Source organism: Merops nubicus, unplaced genomic scaffold (genome assembly GCF_000691845.1).
Source record: "Merops nubicus isolate BGI_N331 unplaced genomic scaffold, ASM69184v1 scaffold10717, whole genome shotgun sequence".
NCBI lineage: Eukaryota > Metazoa > Chordata > Aves > Coraciiformes > Meropidae > Merops > Merops nubicus.
In genome coordinates this window covers 827-12852 of record NW_008618338.1, presented here as the reverse complement: position 1 = coordinate 12852, position 12026 = coordinate 827, and the positions used below count along the sequence as shown (strand labels likewise).

The window sequence follows — 12026 nt, the reverse complement described above, 5'->3', positions numbered from 1 at the left end:
TAATTTTATATGTCATCTGAAGAAGTAAAGCTGATAATATCTGATCAGGTGTATGTCTCAATTCAAGACTCATTTAGGAGTACCTCAAACATGGTACTTGCACTGGTGCAAAATAAAGTTGAGAGAATAATCTGAATAGGATAATCATTCTGAGGTCAAGACTGACTGACACAACAAAACATGAAAACAAAACTGATAAAAAGATTTTGAGTTCCTCCTCAAACTAGTAATTAGAAAAACAGAATTAAATGTATTTCCTTGTAGAAATTGATGATGTATTCTGTGGACTGTGATAAGGGATGGTAACATACACTTGGCATCATGTCCACTGGTGTCAAGGTCCATTTCTGTACCCAGCCAATGTTCAAACACAGGGTGAAATCCTACTTCATTCTGAACACAGCAGAGCCTTTGTAGGAGTCTCCAAATGTAAGGAGTTTTTTGCTTTAAAAAATGGATTTTAAATGGGCTTTCTTGAGCAAAAAGAGCAAACCCATCACCAACCAGCTATGCTTCTGTAAATAATAGTTACACTTGTCATAGATTATACTACGCTTTGTTATTGTTGGCTAGTCTACTGGTATCTCAGATTTCAGAAGAGTGGGGAAAAAATGTTTCATTCACTGATTTTAAGTATGAACACTATGAATGCTGGTTGTCAGTATCTGAAGAGGCAAGAGAGTTCAGCATGCTAAAACAGACCAAGCTTTAACCTCAGACCTATAAGTAAAGGTGGTGGGGAATTTGAAGACATTTCCTGTGTCGTCCCGTTGTCGTTTCATTGCTGTTTTGGTTGACAGTGCAATCACTATTGTAATGTCAGACATCAGTCATGTTCTCTCTCCATCTCTCTCATGACTCTTTCTGTACACACAAAACATAGACAGAATTTGTTTTAATTTTTGCTGTGATAGTCTTGTATATATAAACAAAAATAAAGTATATTTCATGTATCTCCAAGCATCCAAAGTAGATTGTGGATAGCAGTGTTAGTTATAATATTAACTTAGTGTGAGAGTATGTGTGTTGTAAATAATAAGTTTTATGCACAGTTATTTTTTTGCCTGCATCTCAGAAGTTTTTTATGTATACTGTTTGGCTGAAGAAATTTAAGATTCAAACCAAAAGGCACACCAAAAGTTTCAGTTTGGTAAAAGCCAGCTTAAAATTCTGCAGCGCACAGTAGTAAGTGCTATTATTGTGACACTTCTTGTGACAGTAGGATTCAAATGAATTGTCTTCATCTTTACAAAGTATAAGAAAAAACTTAATGCTTAGCTGTGAAAATTGTAGCAATAGTCCAAATATTTCTCAAAAGTTTTAAGTGTTACTGCAGCTATGATTTGAATTAACAAAGGGATTGGTGTTTAAGGGAAACATGCATCATAGGTCAGATGTAAAAGTTAATTTGTGGCTCTTAAGAGCACAGCATTCTAGCATTGTGTTACAGCCTGGATGGCAGTTTTTGCTGCATGTTTATAGCTGCATAATCTCATTTCAGAAAAATAAATGACTGAAAAGTGTGCTTATCATTTTTTTTTTCCCCTTTTTGGTAACATCTTTTCATACACTGACAGTTATTGTGAATGCATGAAATAAAACTGTTAATCAGTCAAACAAACGCAGCGTAGTTTACTTGTTAAATATCTGTATATTTGTAAATTGTATGTTTTGTATAAATCTTGTCGTAGCCAAATAATTTGATCTCCCCATATTGGAATCACCTCCTATATTATTTGTTAAATGCTGTTGTGATCGTGCACCAGACACTGTAACTATATACCCCAGAATTAGGTGTTGCTTTAAAAATCCCAAGTCTTCCTCTTTTAACCAGCTGTGTTGATATTTAAAGCGACAGCCACGTATAGAAAAAAAGCAGTAGCAAACTTTTTGTTCTGTGGAGATACGTGTCAGTTGATTGTTGTATACAAGCAATTCTGAACAAGCTGTGACCAGCAGCTTCGGGCTCCAGAAAAGCAGAGGATAAATAGATTTAAGATGGACCATTTCAATGAATAGGTGACTTCCTTCTGTGACATTTCATTCTATGTCTTCTTTTTTTTTCTTTTCATTTTTAGAGGCCTATGGTATTTTCCTGAAAATGCAAGGCAAGAGTGAGTTTCGTTATCGTTCTTATGACATCCTTATAAGAGCACTGTTAATGCAGAATTGTTTTGAAGAAGCCATCGAAGTCAAACGCATGTAAGACTTTTGTGCTTCAGGGAGGGGGTGTTTTTAAATAATTTCTGGATTATTTTCAAGTATGCCCTTATCTTTCAGTGTGAGAACAGGTTATGACTAGTAATTGGGAACTGGTAAGAAGTTCAACAGTGTTTCATAGAGTGATATGCCATATATTAAAAAGGTACTAGAGTTGACAGTATGTATTGCTAATAACTCATTTAAACTAACAGTATTAACAAATGTACTTGGCATCAGAACTGTAAGTCTGCCCTTCTGGCAGTCTGCCTTTTCTTCTTTAGAGCAATATCCAAACAGACAGGATTCCTTCACTTAACTGCCCTTGAGCCTTCCCCTCAATGCCCATCCCTGCCTCTGTCCTACCCTACCCACACTCCCTGGCAGCTGGCTTCCTGCCAAATGCAAAGTGGTATGTTTGACTGTGATGCCAGTGGCTAGGAGATGACTATAAACCTTAGATCCAACTCTTACACTTCTGAAATAAATCCAACCTGCTGTCATGTGTTATTAGAATCACCAGAACCGAATTAATCTTTAGTGAGTTGTATGGTACACCACTTGCTTTAATTATTGCCTGTAATGTGTGTTCTGGTCAGATTACAGGCTTCAAAGTAAAAGTGTTACTACTCATCAGTGTAGAGGTAAGAACAATAAAAATTAAAGTTTAGGTAATTTAGGTCTTTCAGGTTCTTCTGCTAAGACAACAACAGTGGTTGTTCATCAAGTGTGTTCTGAGGCTGAATACAGTGAATTTGAAAGTCCATGTAGTAACTTATGTGGTGCATAGAGTTCAGTACAAATCTAATAATCTTTAGAGCAATTTTAGTTTTTGATGTCCAGGAACAGTATCGTGTAACATGATCTTTATTATTTTCATGTTTTCTTTAAAAGTGTTTAGACTCAAGAAACATCTTTCATTGAAAAACACGACATTGAGAAGAAAAAATGTTTTTTTTTCAAATAGCTCTCAGTAACTGTACTTTCATGATAAGGGATGTTTGTGCCTGATGTGTATATGGCTTATATCAAGGAAAAACTAAAACAGTTTATCAAATTAAGCTCCTTAAAATGGAAGTAACCGATAAGTCTTTGTAACTGGAAGGTGGAAGTGAGGTGTTTTAGAAGTACAGAAACTGCTGGTAAAATTTAGGTCATTTATTAAATGTTTGTAGAAAATATTCATGTATCAAAAGATGTACTGAAAGATTCTTCAGGGAAGACGTTTGAAACTTTCTATGGAAGATGTGTAATGCATTGACTGCTTCCCTGCTCTGCAGCTCAAGTTCACTTGTAAGGAAGATGCACAAAGTATTGCATGTTATCAGCAGTAATCTGCAGGTTTGAAGAGCAGAAAGAAGGTGTTGGCTTGTTCCTATTATTTCAATGACTCATTATTCCCACTTCAGATCAATGTTTTAGTATGTAAATTCCAAATGCAAGAAAAAAAATGAACAAAAAATTTTAAAGACTAAAGTTGGAGATGTATTTTGAAGGTCTAAGCCCCTGAGCCTTGAGCTATTTAGGAAAAAAGGATTTAATAAGAGGTTCTGTACTTGATCAGTGGTTAAAGCCAACCCTTATAAGAATAAAACCTGTGCTTTTCAGAATTCTCATACTCCCATTTTGTAGCATAGAAATGCCAAAAAATGGCATCCTGAGAAGCCTGTAACAGCTCACTGTTGCATCAAGACAGAAAATGGTTCATATTGGCAGTGTTCGTGGTGTTTATCTATGCCTCTTTTTTCTGGTTACTTTACATTAAGCATTTTCAAAAGTCTGTAAGTTTTAAATTATTCACTGAAATAGAGAAAGTGATTGTATGTGTACCCATGGTTGAGGAATAGCAAATCTGTATGTTTTGCACACATTTCTGCATGCTTGACAATTTTTCTAACCTCATATTACAATGTGATTACTCCTACAAAGCCTAAATGTGTGCAGTGGCCTGAAACTTGTGCGACTCCTAATATTTTCATAAAATACAGAAAACTACCTTCATTTATATAAGCTAACATCTTTTTCTTTTTACTCTGCTTCAAGCCAAATTTGAAATTTAAATAATATTTAGAGTGCTTTACTATGAACATTAGCATAGGCAACAAAATAAGTAATTTTTTTTATATAAAAGGTTAGATAATTTTAAAACTTCCCTCCTGTTATCAGAACTCAGAAACTTCCAGGAGAAAGTGAATGGGGTAGAAGGAAATGGCACTCCTACTCTGCATTTAAAACAAAAAGCAACAACAAAAAACCCACAGCCAGGAAGGTTACTGACCTGTTGGTCAGCCCAAGTCTAGTTACTTTCACATTCTAGCACTGTTCTGGGGCATATTTACTGCATTTAGTCCCAGAAATTTTAAATAGAAGTTTAGGAGTATTGGAATGATGGATTAGTTCTGTAATAGTAGCTAACATCTATTTAATCACACTAAAGATTGGAAGATTGGAGAAAGTAAATCCTTTGTTATATGTAATTTACGGTCTCATGCATGAATTGTTGACTTAAGGGCTTTGACAGATGGGACAAAGGCAAAAAAAAAAGAAAAGGCGGAACTGAGCAGTGGGTGCTTAGGCAGGGATTAAGAGGATTGGTTGGGAGAGTAAGAAAATCCCGAGTCCAGTGACTGCATTTGTGAGCCTGGGAGGCTGAAAGTGACTGAGAGGATAGTCATATTGTGTTCTATGTGAAGGATTTTCTTGGGATTGGGGAGAATAATTTAGCAATGACCCTGCTTACCTCCCAATCCGCTCAGCCTCTAAGTTCAAGTAGGTAGGCTGCTCAGTTGTTTGCCACAAGATGATCAGTGAGGTTTATCTTGATTGCTGATATGGTAAATGGCGATGCCCCCCTTTTCTGTGTAGAGATTTTGTAATCTAGAAATGAACATTTGTAAAGTTATCCTTCGATATTAAAAATGCGACTATATGTCATTTAGGAATGGGAACATTTTGTAGAACAAGATCAGTATGATTGCTGGTTAGTCTCTCTTGACTAATTTCCAGAGCGTTAGAAAAGCTTTAGCAGTGTTATTAAAGATTCTCTTTGCTACAGAGACGTGAAGTTTTGTGTTACAGGAGATCAAGAATTGATAAGCGAAATACAAATTTAACGTGGCTAAGGCAGCAAATGTAGTATGTTCACTTTAAAACCTGTATACATCTAGATGACAGAAATTTGAAAATTAATCAACCAAATGATATGGTGTTAGTTCATAATATGCTTTAGTTTGTTTAAAATATACAGTGCTGAAAATAAATGTTTCATTTTTATTGCTGAAAGAATAGTTTTATATTTTATAATTACGGTGACTATTGAAAAAAGAAGAAAAAGTATCCAGCTTAGGATACAACAGAACAATACAGGGCATGCAGTTATTTTAGTCATCTAATATGTCAGCATTCAAGAATCTGAACCGATTGTTTAAAAAAAATCTTGTACTTTGTTTCTTTTGTTGCTCACTTCCAACTTTGTCATCTGTCAGAATGCAAAAAAAAATTATCCTTCTATAACCATTGACAGGATAACACAAAAGCTGTCTCCAGGTCGATATTTTGCAGCAATATTTTTAACATACGAACAGTAGTTTTTATAATTTCACCTTGGTGCTCAACCATTTATTATCGTATCAGAAGCATGTCAGTAATTCCTTTCTAAATGTCTGCTTCTTTTAGTGCTGAGACCCACATCAAGGGCTTCACACTGAACAGTGCTGCCAGCAGCCTCCTCATCATATCGCAAGTTAGGCGGGATTATTTGAAAGGTATGTCACAATGCTTGACCTTTACGTCACATTAATGCCTCTGCAGATTTTTCTTGTAACGCCCTTCGAATACTTGGATAAAGGAGTCCATTTAGCAAATTACCTGCTTATCAAGAGCCTTTTGTGGTAGCTGAGAGACGTAAATTACTGTACATGCATTTATAATACAGCTTGAATATGAATGTACTTGTCATTTGACCACTTAGTCCAGTTTCCATTCCATTTAACACAAGATGGGTTTTCTTAAGATGAATCACAGCTCTTCAGACATGCAAAATTTGTGCTCCAGAACGAGAGAAAGTACAGGCTTTCAAGTGTGTTAAAATTCACAGCACAAGTCATTTTGCTTTGGAAATTAACATACTTTAGAGCATCTGAAACAATTCCCAGCAGTTGTTTCTTGCATATTGTGTTGGTTGGGTGAGATACCAGATGAGTTAAATTGACTGTTAAATGTGCATGATTGTGCACTAAATGATTATAATATTGATTTAAAAACTTAATCAAATACTTTTTAATAGTTCTCAGTACCAACAGTAACAAAATATTCCCTTTGGTTTTCTTTTTAATGTAACAATGGTAGAAAAGAAGATGGTGCTCCAAGAGTATGTAAGGATACCCAACAAGATGGTGGAAAAAGTTTGCACGTTACGTTATTATTATTACGTTGTTGGCATTGGTTGTTTTGCAGTCTGGAGTTCAGCTCTACAGTGTTACTTTTTACCTAGTTGTGCTGTACAACTCTGTGAGAGAGGAGAAGTTGTACACATAGTGCTGTGTCTTAGCCCTGTGCAAGCCTCAGTACAGCATCGATACGTGTTGTGTCAGAAGCACAGCTGTGAGAGTTAATGCAGCTACATAGAAAGAACATGCCTTGCACTGAATTGGGTCTCACTTTCTTATCAGAAGGCACACCAGGAAACCTGTTTTGGATTCTGCCGTTAGTTATTTTTGTTTCATTCAGTTTTTGCAGTTGTATTAGTCCATACCCGTGTAATACCAGCACACTATCAGAAGGCACACCAGGAAACCTGTTTTTGATTCTGCCGTTAGTTATTTTTATTTCATTCAGTTATTGCAGTTGCATTAGTCCATACCCATGTAATACCAGCACGCTGAAATACTCTTTAGATGAGCATTCTCACATCTTCTCACCTGTGCCCTTTCTTGGAGCTGATAAACTTTTCTTCTTTCACATTCCTTCAGTCTCCAGTCTGACATCGTTGCCAGGTGTCATCAACTGAAGTTTTTGTGGTGAATGCAATTGCTTCTCTTGCTTTTGGCAAGTCTTAAGTTTTTCCAGCTTTCAAAGTCTTCACCTGAAGACTTTCCTATCTGATTTTATTCTAATAAATTTTCTGCCCTTTCTTGTCCAATGTGCCATGAAGTTTTGCCAGTTCTTCTTAAATATTACACACCAAAATTATTGTCTTCTTCAGAACATCACTGATGATTCTATATTCTGCCAATCTCTTGCACCAAGTACAAGATTGTTTTAGCTAGTGTACTCAACTCTCTGCCACATCAACCCTCTTCTTCGCTGTACTCTAAAAGTTTGTCTTTGTGTAATGCATAAGATTCTGAAGAAGTCTGTGGAACTTCTTTGCTTTGCAAAATTATATTTTCATTCATCTTGTTCATTGAACAAACCTTTGGTAATTTAATTGGATAGTCAGACTGTTTTAATTAATTAATTTAATTTAATTCTGTTTCAATTTTGAAAGTTAATACTTCTCTTTTTGTTAGTGAAGCCTTGAAAATACAAGCTAATAAATATTTCAACCAGAGTGGTCATTTTCTGAGGCTCATAGATTACCCAAAAACATTTTGGGCACAGTCTTTTTGTAATCACCTGTTGGTGAGCTCCATTCAACCCATACCCTCTGATAGCTTTTGCTTGTGTAAAACTTGCTTGGTTATCACTTTCTCTTATAGTTCACCATCATTTATTTCTGTGTAATGTGGTATAGTTAAAAGTTTTCATGTAGGTCCCTCCCTAAGCATACTCATAACAGCTCTAATATCTTCTACCAAGAGCTTGGTAAAACTCAGGTTACTTTAAGAGAACTTGAGTTTTCACAGTAAGGAATTTACTTATTTATCTTTTAAAAGATGAATAGTTTTTCATGTGCATGTAGTTACCTGCTTTTAAGCACTGAACAATCAAGGGGTTAAATGATGAATTAAGATTAATAGTAATGGGTGCTTTTGCACAAGGGAACACAAGCCAAAATGACCCCAGCAGAATTATCCAGTATGCTACCAGTACATGTACTGTACACAGGCAACTTTGAAGTCTTTCTCTGTCCTTGTCCTTGAGAAGGCTGGTCATGCTCCATGCTAAAGGGAGATCCACACTTAAAGTCAAGAGAGTATTTGAACTTTGCATGTGTTTTATGTTTTCTTTTTAAATTTTGGGAGTCGTGCCCCTTAGGTATTAACTTTTCCTTAAAAAGAAAGTGGGGTAAAAAAAAAAAAACACAACCAGGGCCTGGGGTGGGGTGGAGGGGTGATATGCAGGAAGAAATATGCTGTGAGGGAAGGTTAGGCATACAGGATGTTTTTTCTTCCTCTCTTCTAAAGAGTAACACTGGATTTCTGCAGTATCTGCATATTGAATTGGAATGGTAATGCTGTGGAGTTCAAGTGGGTGTATATTGTGTTAGAAGTGTTATCCCTTGGTATTATAATTATTATCTGTGATTAATCCTGCCTGTGCTGGTAAGGAGTAGGAGTTTTGTACCAGAGGGGCATGTCTTTCTGTGTGTGTTTGCTCCTTCTGTAATGTAAATTGACAAGAATTCTGGCTGGAGAAATGAGGGTATCTTCAGCAGCAGCAGTTTGGGAAATTTGTGGCAGATGGACAGGAGATGCATCTTGTTTGTTTTTAACATAGGTAACAGCTATAATTTTAGGGATTCTTTAGGAAACTGTCTCATTTTGAGTTTATTGACTTGTATCCTGTGCTTCTATTTAAAAATCAAATGTTGCTAAACCAAGTGTCTTTCTGTGTGTGTTTGCTCCTTCTGTAATGTAAATTGACAAGAATTCTGGCTGGAGAAATGAGGGTATCTTCAGCAGCAGCAGTTTGGGAAATCTGTGGCAGATGGACAGGAGATGCATCTTGTTTGTTTTTAACATAGGTAACAGCTATAATTTTAGGGATTCTTTAGGAAACTGTCTAATTCTTGTTTATTCTTGTTCTTGTATGGAGACTTGTATCCTGTGCTTCTACTTAAAAATCAAATGTTGGTAAACCAAGTTTTGATGTGTACTTAAGACAAATCTGAATACTAGGCTTCAGCAGTTTCAATAATGAATTACATTTTGAAACCATACTTATTCCTAAGTCTGCAACATTTTTGAGCTTTAGTAAAGAAAATTTACTATAGTTCAAAGAAAAAACAAGCAGAAAAGGTCATATATTTAAGGCCATAACGGATGACATTTATGACACAACTGCTTTCTTTGAGCTGGTTACTAAAATAAATAAATGTTAAACGTATCTTAATACTTTCTATTGAGCAAATATTACAGCATTTTAGCCTGAATTATTGTTGAAAGCTTTTCTGTGTGTGTGTATAGTCAAGTTACAATTCACTGTAGCAATTTTGGCGCTTAAGTTCACCAAGAGAATTATTTTCTGTGCATATTTTAAAGGGAAGAGTTAATGATACCAGTAGCATGATTGCCTTTTGAACTAAAATCTGGTTTCCTTTTCCCTCATTTCTTTACCATTGCCAGATGCCATGGCTGTTTTAAAAGGAATGCTTGACAGTGGCTTGTTGCCTACTAGACCAGCAGTTAACCTGCTCACTCAGACTTTGGCAGAAAAGGGAGATCTCAAGAGCCTGCAAGCACTTAAAAACGTGCTGGAAGACATCACAGAATCAATTGGTTTATCTTCCTCGCTAATTGCCAATGCTATTGCATTGGCTCATACTAAAAAGTAAGTATTTCTGGGACTACTTTATGAATTCCTTTACTCAGAGTGGTGGGAAATCACTTGCATTATCCACATAATTCTGTTCCCATTCTTCCAGTGTCCTGAATGTTAAAATTCTGGTGTTGAGCAGTGTGCTATGCAGTTGTGTTCTGGTGTTGTTTCCCAGCCACATTTGGGGTTGAAAATCATTTGTTGAAATACAGGGATAGCTGTGAAGCATTTAGAAGAGCATGAACTCTTCTCTGGTGGTGTAATTTAGCTCTGATACCTTTGTTTTAACATGTTACACCTCATGTGAAGTGTGTTTTCTAGGTGTTGGACCAAAAACCATATGAAATATGAGTGTAAAATTTAATTACATAATCAATATAAATGTAAAAAATGTTCAAATTTAGCACCCCCAGATTATGCATATAATACTGGTTTGGAAATAATAATCTGCTTCCTGTTTCAGGAGCTGAAAGGACAGAATATTGCTTTGTTTACCCTCAAAATGTGGAAGTCAGACATATATCTGTGGAGGTTATTTTCTTTTTTGGTCAGAATTATAAAAAAAATTGGCTGCTGTGCTGTTTTAGGCCACAGTTTTGATTGTGCTAATTATCCCCACACTTCAGTATTGTGCTAGTTTACCCTTTTTATAAAGCTGCATAAGGGAAGCACTTCTGGGAGAAAGGACATACTATGAATTTCTCAAATATGCTTTGCAGGAACCAGGCTTAAAGAATCCAATATATTCTGTTACTTTATTTCAAACTAGTTATACCAGGTAGAGCTCCCATGTCTAATGCAGCAGGAAGGCTGTGGAGCTGTGTGGTACCTTATAGACACCTGATCACCTCAGGCATGCCAGACCCAAGAGAGGAGTCACTGAAGTGTTTCAGCAGCAAGATGACTTGAACTGAAGAAGAACCATGCAGGCCAGCTCCAGTAGTGAGCTCACTGTGTTTGTAGCCACTGAAAAACAATCTGTCTATAAAGGGCTGATCTGTACTTAGATCTAAGTGGTCCTGGGCACACAGTTCTAGTGCACTGACTTTTGCCTAACTTAAGTACTAAAACTAGAAGATATACTTCAGGATTCATCCCATAAGCTGCATATTTTCTTAGATTTCTGTGTCATAAAATTGTTGTAGAGTCATGCTGTGCTCTTAAAATGTAGATTGGTGACAAGAATAAGTAAATATATTGCTGTGTGCAGGCACAGGTTATTTAAACAGCATCAGTTTTCTTTTCCCATACTGCAGGTAGCTTGAATGTGTGAAAAAGACTTAGCAGCAGCATAAATGATATGCACCTTATATATTTTAAAATATCTTGCAAGCTGTACCTTGAGACCTCTGAAAACCAGATTCTTACAGATATTTTTAATACCTGTACATTTATGGGTAGATTCATGTTTCCTATACAGTTTTCAAAGCATTTTTAATAGCTTTCAAAGGTGCCAAGTTTCTGCTTCACCTAAAAGCATTCATTGTGCTCTGATTTCTTTTGCAATTAAATTAGTTCTTAGAGTGGACTGATAAGAGATGTTGTCATTTGAACATTTCAGAATGCTGGAAATAAAATTTACACTTCAGTGAATACTTCCTGCGTGATTTCATTAGCATTTGCTATACTTAAGCCATAAGATTAAAAGTGTTCAGACAAAGGTACTGACCAGATGACATTTAGTGTTGTCTTCTGCATCCAAAAAGGCAGGCATGGGAAAAATTGGGTAAATAATTAATTGAATAGCATTAGAAAATACTGGAGTTGTGTGCATTAATTATTCAGGTACCTTCCGTTCATGTTTTGATTTTGCCTTCTAGATTTGCAGAGCACATTGTCTTAAAGCAGCTAGCTGAACTCTTCTTCCTTAATGAGGAAAAAAGTGTGTCAAAGTTACTTAGGCTTTGTACAGGTCAAAGGTCATTAAAATTGTTTATTTGTGGGTTAATTTATTCATTCAGTCATAAATGGTTTCGCTTTTACAATATCTGAATGAAGTCATAGATGCTCAACCATTCCTGAGACAGATAACCTTACTGTGGAAAACAAAAACTTTAATATAATTGCTTCTTTATGTTTAGAAATCTTGATTTCAGAAACTAAGCCAGTTCAATCTCTTCACCTAG

The 12026-nt window shown here is 35.9% G+C and overlaps 1 protein-coding gene across 1 annotated transcript in view; it reads left to right on the top strand.

The window, feature by feature from the left end:
* Positions 1-12026, top strand: part of LRPPRC (leucine-rich pentatricopeptide repeat containing) — a gene marked incomplete at its 3' end in the record, with an annotated part of 71215 nt that overhangs the window by 58745 nt on the left and 444 nt on the right. The window contains exons 29-31 of the mRNA XM_008943414.1: positions 2079-2202; positions 5875-5963; positions 9708-9912. Of these exons, the coding sequence (XP_008941662.1) occupies positions 2079-2202; positions 5875-5963; positions 9708-9912 (418 nt within the window). The remainder of the gene's footprint in view (positions 1-2078; positions 2203-5874; positions 5964-9707; positions 9913-12026) is intronic.